This window comes from Xyrauchen texanus, chromosome 41 (genome assembly GCF_025860055.1).
Source record: "Xyrauchen texanus isolate HMW12.3.18 chromosome 41, RBS_HiC_50CHRs, whole genome shotgun sequence".
Classification (NCBI taxonomy): Eukaryota; Metazoa; Chordata; class Actinopteri; order Cypriniformes; family Catostomidae; genus Xyrauchen; species Xyrauchen texanus.
Window position 1 is genome coordinate 11,165,496 of NC_068316.1, and position 12,413 is coordinate 11,177,908.

Genomic DNA, 12,413 nt, shown 5'->3' on the forward strand with positions numbered 1-12,413 from the left:
ATTGAGAAACCAATAAAGACATTAATTATGAATGTGGTTTGCAATTCGATTATCAAAAATGTATGAATAAATAAAAATATAGATAAACATGCTAAATAATTAAGCAAATTAAATGAGTTACTTAATATGCAACTGTGAAGTGATGTAGAATAGTGGTAATAGAAAAAGCAGTTTCTATCATTTTATTTGCTAATTAAAAAAAGCTTTTACATTTTATTTTTAAATCTCTTGCCCTTTAATTATTGACTTCCCTTTTAAGGTTTCCAATCTCCTGTCATGCAGATGTTACAGAAGTTGTCATTGGTCAATGCTGTTCATGATTTAATTTCTCCTAAGACATTTTATAATTGATTTATCATCTCTCAAATGACCGTCTTTTCCTCTCTCCTCTCTCTTTACAAAGTCTTTCACAGATCTTCAGCACAAGCCTCTGCTCGTTGACCTTACAGTGGAGGAAGGTCAGAGGTTAAAGGTTATCTATGGCTCCAGCGTTGGTTTTCACGTGATAGATGTTGACTCCGGGAATCCATACGATATCTACATTCCGTCCCACGTAAGTGAAGACAGGCAGAGCAGAGGCAACTCTCCCCTCCTTACCCTGACTCCAAGGGACTTTAAATAAGATGACTACTCCCCATTGGCATGTAATGTAGTGTTGGTGTCTGTATCACGTGTGTGTCTTTTAATCACAGACAAGGTCCAAAATTAACTTGCCAAGCAAATGCATGCAAAATAAAATGCAGTTTGGCTGTCAACATAATGGATGCTTTAAATTTCAGTAAAAACACATATTATATTCCTCGCATTAAGCCACAAAAATAAAAATATAAAGGCACATGAATAATGTGTCTTCACGTTTTATGACAGATTCTAAAGACTGAGACTATCTCATATATGATTCTTTGAGTGACACACTATTTGCTAAATAAACCTATTTTATATATATTTTTAATGTAAAAAAATGCCAAATACAGTTTCATGGCTGGTTTTATAGGTACATACGTTTGAAGACAAAATTATTAGCCCCCCTATGAAATTTAAATTATTTTTCAAATATTTCCCAAGTGATGTAAGGTGGTTTTAACACAGTATTTCTTATTATATTTTTCCTCTGGAGAAAGCCTTATTTATTTAAATTTGCCTGGAATAAAATAATTATTTTAAAAAAAATGTAAGTCTGCTAAGGTCAATATTATTAGCCCCCTTAAGAAATGATCTGTTTGATTGGCTACGGAACCAACCACTGTTATCCAATGACTCACCTAATTAACCTAATTAATCCCCCAAGCCTTTAAGTTGCACTTCAAACTGAGCATTAGAATCTTGCAAAACAACTAGTGAAGTAATATAAAACTGTCATCATGGCAAAGACAAAAGAAATTTGTTTAGACTTGAGAAAAATAATTGTTAATGCTCACAAAGCAGGAGAAGGATATACACGTTTATCAAAGCGTTTTCAGGTGTCAAGAACTCCTGTGAGAAGTATTATCAAGAAGTTTGAAGAGACCCACACAGTGGAGAACAAGACTGGCAGAAGCAGGAAGCAAAAGATTTCCGAAAACTGGTGAGACAGGTTTCTAAAGACCCAAGAACAATTGCCAAGACACTAGTGAATGATTTAGCCAAGTCTGGGATTGATGTCTCAACAAAGACAGTCACTAGAGCCCTGCACAGGAATGGACTGCAAGGTCCTTGAAAAACTCCACTTCTGAAGAAAGATTATGCATACTGGAAACGTGTCCTTTGGTCAGATGAGACAAAACTAGAGCTCTTTGGCCATAGAGATGTTGCCTATGTTTGGAGAAAGAAGGGCAAGGCGCTCAACCCAAAGAACACCGTTCCCACAGTGAAACATGGCGGTGGGAGTATAATGCTGTGGGGATGTTGCAGTGCATCTGGAACTGGGAATCTCATCAAGGTCGAAGGAATCATGAAAAAGCAAGACTTTGAGAAGATTTTGAAAGGCAACCCCAGGCAATCTGCAACAAAACTTGCTTTGGGTCAACATTTCGTCTTCCAGCATGATAACGACCCAAAGCATACCTCACTTCTGGTGAAGAACTACCTCCAAATGAGCAAAGTGAACATCCTTGACTGGCCTGCACAAAGCCCAGACTTGAATCCCATAGAAAATCTGTGGGCCACACTGAAGACTAGAGTCCATGCCAGGAGACCAACAAATCTGGAGGAGCTTGAGAGATTTGCTAAGGAGAAATGGGCTGTGGCAACTCTGGATAAAGGCCTAAAACTTGAGAACTACAACAAACGACTAAAGGCTGTTATCAAGCAAAAGAGATGCGCTATTGACTATTAAAGTCAGAGGGCTAATTATTTTGACCTGTAGATTTTTTTTATTCTTGGTTATAATTTTGTTTCTATTTGTATTATAAACACTCTAAGTTGCCTAAATAAACTATTATCTTTAGAATTGCTATGTTGAGAAAAAAAACTTTGCTCCATTAAAAAGCACTTGGGAATTATTTTGAGAAATAACTAAATATTTTAAAGGGGGCTAATAATTTTGTCTTCAACTGTATGTATAGATGATACATTTTCTCAATTCGTTCACCATTGGCAGGTGTTGCAAAGTCAATTTTGGACCCTGATAACAGTTTAGAACAACACTGGTGAGTGTTGTGTGAATGAGATGCATAGAGCAGATGAATGTTATAAAGTTTAAAGGGATAGTTCATCCAAAAATCTAAACTCTCTCTCATCATTTACTCACCTTCATGCTATCCTAGATGTGTATGACTTTCTTTCTTCCACCGTTTGTGTTCAGCAGAAGAAAATCAGTCATACACATCTGGGATGGCATGAGGGTGAGTAATTGATGAAAGAATTGTGATTTTTGGGTGAACTATCCCTTTAATAAGACATCTCATATTTCAAAGGTCTCATTCTACTGCAAGTAACAGGCATTATTGTATTGAGTGTGATAGAAATACCGTATATATCCACTGTAAGAGGAAAACATCTCCCCGATCTACGACCTTTGACAAACCAAACGTGTACACAACAAAGAGTGAACCAAAGCAACCAAACCGGTCCAATGCCCCAGTGGCAATTGTAATGTATTAGTTGGCCAGTTTTGGGGTCAGGTCACCCAGGCGTCTGTGTGGTCGAGTGAAAGGCAGGAGACTTGATTGTTGCAGCAGTTTCTCAAAGGGAGAAGCTCTGGCCACCCACAGCACTAGACTGGGCTGGCCCAGGGTGGGGGGGGAGCGTCACCTGGTGGGTAATGTTTTGCACTGCGGCTCGTTTTTGTCACCCCAAGGCTCATCTGCGCCCACCCCTCCCTTCCCAGATTCAGGGCACTGTTAGCCCTCACGCCATTGTGGTGCTTCCCAGGACGGACGGCATGGAGATGCTTCTGTGTTATGAAGATGAGGGAGTCTATGTGAACACATACGGCAGAATCACTAAAGACGTGGTGCTCCAGTGGGGAGAGATGCCCACCTCTGTTGGTAGGTTTTGGATGTTTCTTTCACACAAAAGCTCTTATTCTCCTTTTAAGAGCCCTGATCCTGGTCTGTGCACATGCACCTGACCGCATCCACTGAAAGCCTCTCAGAATATCCTCTTTGAATCAGTCTACTTCCTAAATAAGCCTTTGCAATCACACACAAACACATTCCTCTCTACTTGCATTTCTTTGTCCAGTCCTTCTGTCCTTCCTGTCCCTCACTTAACTAGAAGACTGAGCACATTCTTGCCCATATAATTTTCCCCATACCCTTACAGTAGTTGTGCCATCCTATTAGTCTGAACCCTGGCACTGAGTGAAATGTTTGTATGTGTGTCTAGCACATTTTCTTGTGTAATGTTTTGTTCAACTTGTTTACATATTAGCAGCCAAAACGTATTTTATTTAAACCCCAAATAATTATTTGCTATTAATCCCTTTAACATTTGGGGCCTGGGTTGCTCAGCGAGTACCACCCCTGGAGTCACGAGTTTGAATCCGGGGTGTGCTGAGTGAATCCAGCTAAGGTCTCCAAAGCAACCAAATTGGCCCGGTTGCTAGGGAGGGTAGAGTCACATGGGGTAACCTCCTCGTGGTCGCGATTTAGTGGTTCTCAATCTCAGTAGGGCACGTGGTAAGTTGTGTGTGGATCGCGGAGAATAGCATGAGCCTCCACATGCTGGGAGACTCTTCGGTGTCATGCACAATGAGCCATGTGATAAGCTGCGCGGATTGACTCCAAAGCGGTCAACTGAGACTTGTCCTCCGCCACCCGGATTGAGGTCAGTAACCGCGCCACCAAGAGGACCTACTAAGTAGTGGGAATTGGGCATTCCAAATTGGGGATAAAAGGGGATAAAATAAAAAATAAATAATCCCTCTAACATTTGATTTTCTTTCTGAGCAAAAGCCTGAAAAAATACGTTCTTATTTGACCTCGAATCATCAATATTTTCTACTATATTTCTACTATATCTACTATATTTTTGGATGAATCTCACAAAATATTTAGTCTCATAATTTTGGTGTAAAATATGAAATTCACACAATGAGTAAAACAAACATCCAGGTTTTTCTATTCTAGATGGTTAATTTTTAACCAAGACAGAGACCTTAATCCATTTAATAAATCATGTAATTCTTGTTGTGTCTTTGTAGATGTTAATATTGGTGTCTTTCAAAATTGCTGTTTTCTGCATTCTTCTTTTGGAATACATTTTGCTTCAACTCTTGCTTTACTAATATCATCCATTAAATATTGTTCCATGTGTTTATCTGAAATACATTTTCAGATTTAATGTTTGTTTATTTGTTTTCATCTTATCAGCAACAAATGTAAATGTTATGATTTAGTTTTATGTCTTTTGTCATTTGTTTGCTAATTCTGAGAAAATGCAGGGTTCAAATGTAGACCGACAGCCGCCCACCCCCTCTGATCTAAAATTAATGTTTCATCCAAATTATTTTCAACTCTTCAGTGATTCTGCTCCATTAATAAGACAGTAGAATTCATTATCAACACCAAATTATTTGTTATATCAGTAGCAAAGAAAAGCCAAAACAACCAAATCACTGCATCAGTAGAATCTCTATAAAGGACTTTATATAAAATTATTTCTATCTCCTGGAAGTACTAGAAGAGAGTTCATAGCTCATTACTCATAAGTTTCCAAGGAGCTTTGGATTTTTATGCAAGTTCTTTGAACTATTGTAAGTTCCCTTACCCTTTTGATTAGCCAAATTCAAAATTAAATAGAATAATAACTGTAATGGTTACTTGAATTTCTGATGCTCAGAAACTGCTGCAATAATGACCTCCTGATGATGTGGGGTGGCTTTGGCAGACCTGTTTTTCTTGGGTCTGGGCTAGTTTCAGGTTGCTGTTGGACGTCAGAAGTCGTTGAGGGACGGGGTGTTCTAATATTTATTCCAGTGAGTGTCGGCGCTCTCCTGTCACATGTTTTTGCTTCCTTTCCCCTTACCTTCTGCAGCCTATATCCACTCCAACCAGATCATGGGCTGGGGAGAGAAAGCCATTGAGATCCGCTCCGTGGAAACGGGACACCTCGATGGAGTTTTCATGCACAAGCGAGCTCAGCGACTGAAGTTCCTTTCGGAGAGAAACGATAAAGTATGTTACAGTGGCACAGTTCTTTTTTTAGATGAATATTTTGTCAAATGTTTTTGATGAAGCATGTAATTTCTGTTCCACTAATGGCACCAAAAGGAATTGCAAAAAAAAAGAAAGAAAAAGTGATGTTTCCAAACGGGTTTCCTAAATGCACCTTTTGCCTCACCCCTAATCTTCCATCATTCATACAAACTCATGTTTCCAAATGGGATTGCAAAAATTTTTTCAAAAATGTTTCCCAAACACTCCCTGTCTTCCATTAGTTGGTCAAAACAGATAGAACTGCCCCAGACTCGTGCCTTTGGTTGATCCAGTCTTGCTATTTCAGGCTGGTCGGGATTCTCAAACAAAGCAATGGAAGTGCCTTACTGCTACAGTGTTTAAACTCTATAGGAACATCAACCTATTAATGGCTTGCTTACAGTATACAGGTAGTTGTCTGCAAATTAAGCTGTGTCAGGAGAAAGTATTTTAGCATTGAATAACTTTTGCACTTCAGCTTTGAAGTCTTTGGAAAATGTGTTTTGCTATAAAAAAAGATAACATTTTACAATAAGGTTCCATTCGTTAACATTAGTTAAAGGTGCTGTTTTACTCTATTTTAGCCATTCTACTTTCACTAGACTGAGCCGTTGAATTAGCCATGCCCCCTCTTTCCAAAACTCTGCACTCCAAAGGTACAAAACTAGCATTATTGAGACCGACATCATGCAGAAACCGTTGTTATAAACAAGAGCAACAAAATAGCGCCCTCTACTGACAACTGTTATGGACAACATGGAATAAAAATGGCAGTAAGCCTCAAATTCACTGAAACTACAATACAATGAGAACATGAAATGATTGACAGATTGAAAGTGTCAGAGACGGACACATTTTTGTTTGCTGTTTAGAGTCTTGAGCGGTCACAGAAACAGGTTAGATATCTCACGACTCTTATTTCATTAATATTAACATTTCATTAACATTTTCCAGCTTTTGGATGCATCCATTCTCAATGTGATTATACACAGTGAATATATGATAATTTAAGGAAAATGAGCCTATGGTCTACATACGTGGTTATTGTGTTTAACAGCGTGCCATTTCACAATAAATCAATGACATTTTTTAAATGGCATATCAGATGAAACTAGAGACTCTTGACTGATTTTAGATTTTTATGTAAAAACTGAATGAGATTTCTTACCAGATATAGTTTTGTTGCCATTTCTACCAAAGATAAATGCTGAGATCGGCGCCATGTTGTTTTGTCACAAGTCTCGGTGCATAGAAAGTTTACCCCTAGAGTCTCCTGAACTTAAATTATGCATTTCCTATAGCGAAGCCAAAACGCAATGCCCCCACATATTAGTTCATTTTAACTAATGCTGTTAACAGATGGAACCATATTGTAAAGTGTTACCAAAAAATACACAATTCACTTGATGCGATGAGACTGTTCACTATGTAAAGTAAAGCTTCAATAACTCAATGTAGTAGATTCAGCTGATCCAGTAGTTTGGTCTTTAATGTGAGAAAGTGGCCATATAATAATATCCCTCCTCCTCCTGGACTCGTTTCTTTTCTGCAGGTGTTCTTTGCCTCTGTCAGATCAGGAGGCAGCAGCCAAGTTTTCTTCATGACCTTGAACAGAAATTCCATGATGAATTGGTAATTCATCCACGTCCCTCCCCTGCATTGTATCCGTGGACCTTTTCTACTTTATTGAAAAGTGTGAAAAAAGGAAAGACCAGCAGAAAATCCAGGTGCACTGGATAAACTTTGGACCAAATTTTGCTGGGTCCTTCTCAGAAAAGAAAGACAGATCAAACCCACTGCCAAAATTTTGGGTGCCTCCCTAAACTACAAGGGGTGCTGGAGAAGAACAAATGGTCTGCATTATTTTGTATTGATCTTTCATTGCTGTATGTGGGGTTTATGTTTTTGTCATTATAAATATGTATCTAGATTCTTCTGGAGGTGATTATTGGAAGACTGAAAATATGGGAAATACGAACAACAGAATAGAGTGAATATTTAAAGTGTTTGTACTGTTAAGACACTTTTGACACAATTTATCACCATTAAGCTGAACATCAGTAAATCTCCGTTAAACTAATATTTCAATAAGGCTGGTTTCAACCCAATATTTAGAGCCTTAACCTTCGTGGGACATATTTCATCCACACTTTACTTTTGAAGAAAACCTTTTTATGTTTCAACTTGGAATGCACAGAAATATTTATTTAATGCCAATAGCACAATATGTGGATTTAACTGATATTTAAGGCTTGTTTGATACTTTATTAATTAGCCCATTATGTTGGAGCAGACACACCTTGGGCTGAACACACAAAGCCTTAAGAATTTGCAAAGCTGCTCATTTTTATTCTTTAGTCCATATATTAATGTTTATGCATATATATGTAAGTAATAAAGGGGAAATATTGCATTTCAATGGAAATTGATGCCTGCCACTATGGAGAAGTAAGATAAGTATATATCCATTCTGATCCTGAATATATATATATTGTGCATTCCAATTTTATGTCAAAGCTCTGTGTATTTAGATTACAGTTGGAGTCTGTAGTCACTGTTCCACGTGCTCAGGGAGATGGCGCTGTAAATCACACTTCTGTAGATCAGATCTTTTTTCCACTGATTTCCATGAGGCACTTTTAGCTTTTGATATTGATTTAATGGGTATTGTGGGCTAACTTTTATTAGAACATGAACTTCCACATGGACTGAAAAAGATACATATCATCTTTGATGTCAGAGTGAGGCTGATGCGCAGGAACAACTTTAGAAAGCTTTGTAAACATCACAGTGAATGGAAACAGTCCAAGCACTTCAACTCTGATCCATAAATATTACAGAGCTTTGTAGTGAAACATAAAGAAGTACATTTAAAGGTGCTGTAAGCGATTTCCTCCATTTTGATCAATTTCGCTAGACGAAGACACTGAATTAGACCACCCACATGGCTTAAACTACATGCCAAAAACCATCCTCTGGAGATATTCCATCAAAACATGAACGGGTGAAAGACAGATCGTGTTTCTAATTGGCTAGTTTTCTGTTTGGCTAAAAAAGTGTGGGTCGCTCCAATGACAAAGTTATTATGAGGGAACCCAAAATTTATAGTGAGCGAAAAAAATTTATTCCTTTCCTGTCCTCTTAAGGGGACATTTTTGGTTTGTAACGCCTACAACACCTTTAAGATTGCATTGAGTCACAATGTTGCTTTGTAATAGTGTATGCACATTGTGTACGTACAAAGGGTGAGTAAATGATGAAATGTGAAGCTATCCATCGACAATAAATGAAGGGTAGTTGTTACCATGAGACACCAGCAATATCACAAAAACGTCATATCAGGAGAAACAAGCCTCCATGTGTCATTAGTATAAGAATGTGCTGCAGTTTAGTATATTTACGTCTGTTTTCCCGTGATTATCAGCAAAGTGCAATAAAGGCCAAGGGAATCGAGCCTCTTAAGATTTCTACTCAAGATGGATCTAGGCCTCCAAACTGTTTTTAGAGGGACTTTTCACTACCGCCCTCTGTAAATATCCACTTCATGTTTTGAAAAAGAGTCCTGCCTCCCAAGTGAATGCATAGAAACTTTGAGGGTGTGACAAAAATGTGTGATGCTGTATGTGGTTCTGTATGATCCTCCTCCAAATCTATCACAGATGTGTGAATTTGAAGATTTTGTGTGTATCACATGAATCAGTGAATGAAGGGTTTTGTGAGTCGAGCTTCCTTTTTAGGCTACCTCGTTTCTGTACACCTGTCAGAACAGTTCAGTTTTCCATGTGGACAATGACTATATACAATGACTATATACAATGACGTAAATGAAACCTCTAATTGACAAGTATTTCTTCTGGGGACATTATGTCTTTTTGAAATTCAACCTATAGACCAGTGATTTATAAAACGATCATAATAGACCATTTCAGTTAGCGCAATTGGCTTTAAATATGTTCTAATTGGTTCATGTAAAAAATGCTGTTTTGTCATTACGTGTAGACTCGAGGTGGTTTGAGTGTAGAGTGTCAGGAACATTCAGAAATAGAAGTTTAAAAATAATCATGGTGCAATCAACAGCCTAAAAAAGCCTACACTTCATATTAATAGACTTTCTATTAAAGTCTTTCCAAATGACTTGGCATTCTACTGAAAATAGATGGGATCATTACATTGGAAATTCCTTTACATACTTTCATTTATAGACATTTATACATTTTAATTGCTGTTTTGGAATGACAATGGTGTGTACATTTAAGCTTGACACTGGGATCTTTTCAGACTTCATGTTTTGTTGTCCATCAAACTGAATAGAGTGTGGATATGTGTGCAGGTTTGACGTCTGCCCTGCTACTTATGGGGTCTTCCCATCATTTTTATCAACACAGGTGTAAACTGTGAGGTTGGTTGATTTCTTCATTCTCTCATGCACCACTTTCAATGTGGTTTCTTTGCCTGGAAAGGCTTCTGATGTGTGCTTGACCTCATTTAAAAAAAAAAAAAACTGGACATTAATGTTGTAAGTACATCCTTTAATATTCAGCCAGAGACAGTTGTTGTTTTATTTCTGTATTTCTCTAATTAGTTTGTCTATTAAACTTTGAGATTCATAGCACAGTCGAGTGTTCTGGATATTGGCTGTTATTTTTTTATGGTTGATCCAATGTGTGAATGTGTAGGTGGGTGTGTGTTTTAAAAAAAATTCTCAAAGGGATAGTTCACACAAAAATTTAAATTCTCATCATTTATTCACCCTCATGTCATCCCAGATGTGTATGACTTTCTTTCTTCTGCTGAACACAAACGAAGATTTTTAGAAGAATATTGCTGCTCTGTAGGTCCTTTCAATGCAAGTGAATGGTGACCAGCCTTTCAATTTCCAAAATTCACATAAAGGTAGAATAAAAGCAATCCATATGTTTCCAGTGGTTAAATATGTCTTAAAAAGCGATATAATGGGTGTGGGTGAGAAACAGATGAACATATAAGTCCTTTTAAAATATGGATTCATTTTATGCTGCTTTTTTGCACTTTTTAGAGCTTCAAAGGTCTGGTCACCATTCACTTGCATTGAAAGGACCTACAGAGCTGAGATATTCTTCTACAAATCTTTGTGTTCATTAGAAGAATGTCATAAACATCTGGGATTGCTGAAGGTTAGTAAATTATGAGAGAACTATTTAAGCTTGTAAAACCACCAATTAAAGAATACAGGCATATTTACACTAAAATGAGAAATAGTTAATTTCTGGATTGCAGACCTTCTGTTAAAAGGTATTTGGAGCTGAAACTGAGCATATCATGTGTCGTTCACTACAAAATGTGCAACCATAAAGTTCATATAAAATATTAGTCTGTAGTGTTTTATAAATGCATTTTAAGGCTATGAAACTAAGGTCTTTCTTTCCTTAAATATAACTAAACGTAGCCTGGACTTTTAAGAGATGCTGATCAAATCTAAACTGTGCCTAGTCCATGAAGTGGGTGTTTCAGTTCATTTATTACATGGTGTATATCATACAAACAACAAAAATCCCTCCTAATCCAACCCACAAAAGAGCTGAATCTTCTAAACTGAATATTTTCTGGACATAGAACTTTAAACAATCATTTTTACTTTTTATTTTTTTTTGCTTGATATTCTGATTCATTTTATTTATTATTTTGTACAGTGCTTAAATGCGGGCATATCTGTGTATTTAAAGCAGCGGTGTTCTTGCTGTTCTTTCAAAGGGATTGTTTTCTTTAGTTGTATTCTGGATTAGTTTGTCTGAACTTTGAAATCTATATTATAATGTTAGAGATGCTTTAACATGAGTGTTTCATTTGACAATTTTAACCATTTTTAGTTTTTTTTTTTTTTTTTTTTTTTTATTGGTTTATTACCTTGATTATTTTCAATGAGATACTGTTCTGTGCTTCTCCTTATGAAATACATTTCCCCCTGATTAATGCAAAAAGAAATATATAATATTATTATTATTATTATTATTATAGGGTTGTTTGTGAAATTTCTCTGGTCCAGTTAATCATATAAAATTTGTTTAAAATAGAAAATTGCATTTCAAATGTGATTGCAATGTAAGTTGGTGGATCAGTCATGAACGGTAGAAAAGCTAGCAATAATAGGTTACTTCATGTTATACCGTTTCTATTCTGGCTTAATAATACAGCTCCAGTTTTTGAACTTATTTAAAGAGTTAAGTCACTGAATGAGGAGAATGTGAAATGGATAAAATCAAAATATTTCAGACTTTGAAAACCCACCAAGTGTTTTCACTCATCACCTGAAAGAGACTTTTTTTTAGTTTTTCTTTGCTTTTTTTAAAATAAATTAACCCATCAAACCAGATAACGTGTTCTGTCATGTTTTACATTATTTTAAAAAAAATCCTCTTTTTGTTTTAATTGTAAATGAAAAGTTTTCCTGCAGTTCAGTTTGTGTATTAGCAATGTATGTTTATTTTCGTATATGGAGTAAGTTGTAACATTTGCTAAAAAGCTTTTCTGCACAATATAAACAGCATGATGATCATGAAACGCATTCATCCAACTGCAGAAGTATACAAGGTAACACAGAAACTTAAACATTTATTGGCCATCATTTTTTACCCGGACCACTTTTTTTTTAATACAACTGGAATAAAATTCCTTCACTTTGTTCACATATAGTATCTGAAAACACAAACAAAAAAAATCTGACTACTTTTCTTTACATTATTTTTGGCTCTATTTTACTTAGTTACACTTGTGTTCTCGGTTGTGTCAGATAAGGGATACAAGATAAACCAAATGTGC

General features: G+C 36.6%; 1 protein-coding gene across 7 annotated transcripts in view; it reads left to right on the forward strand.

Annotated features, from left to right (window-relative positions):
- Nucleotides 1-11,961, forward strand: part of LOC127634157 (TRAF2 and NCK-interacting protein kinase-like) — an 81,084-nt gene extending 69,123 nt beyond the window's left edge. For 6 of the 7 annotated variants that reach the window (XM_052113566.1, XM_052113569.1, XM_052113571.1 and 3 more), the window contains 4 exons: nt 404-553; nt 3,308-3,467; nt 5,458-5,597; nt 7,171-11,961. In XM_052113566.1, coding sequence (XP_051969526.1) covers nt 404-553; nt 3,308-3,467; nt 5,458-5,597; nt 7,171-7,254 — 534 coding nt within the window. In that variant the 3' untranslated portion in view covers nt 7,255-11,961. The remainder of the gene's footprint in view (nt 1-403; nt 554-3,307; nt 3,468-5,457; nt 5,598-7,170) is intronic. The other variant, XM_052113570.1, reaches the window with a different exon arrangement.
- The last annotated feature ends 452 nt before the right edge of the window (nt 11,962-12,413 follow it).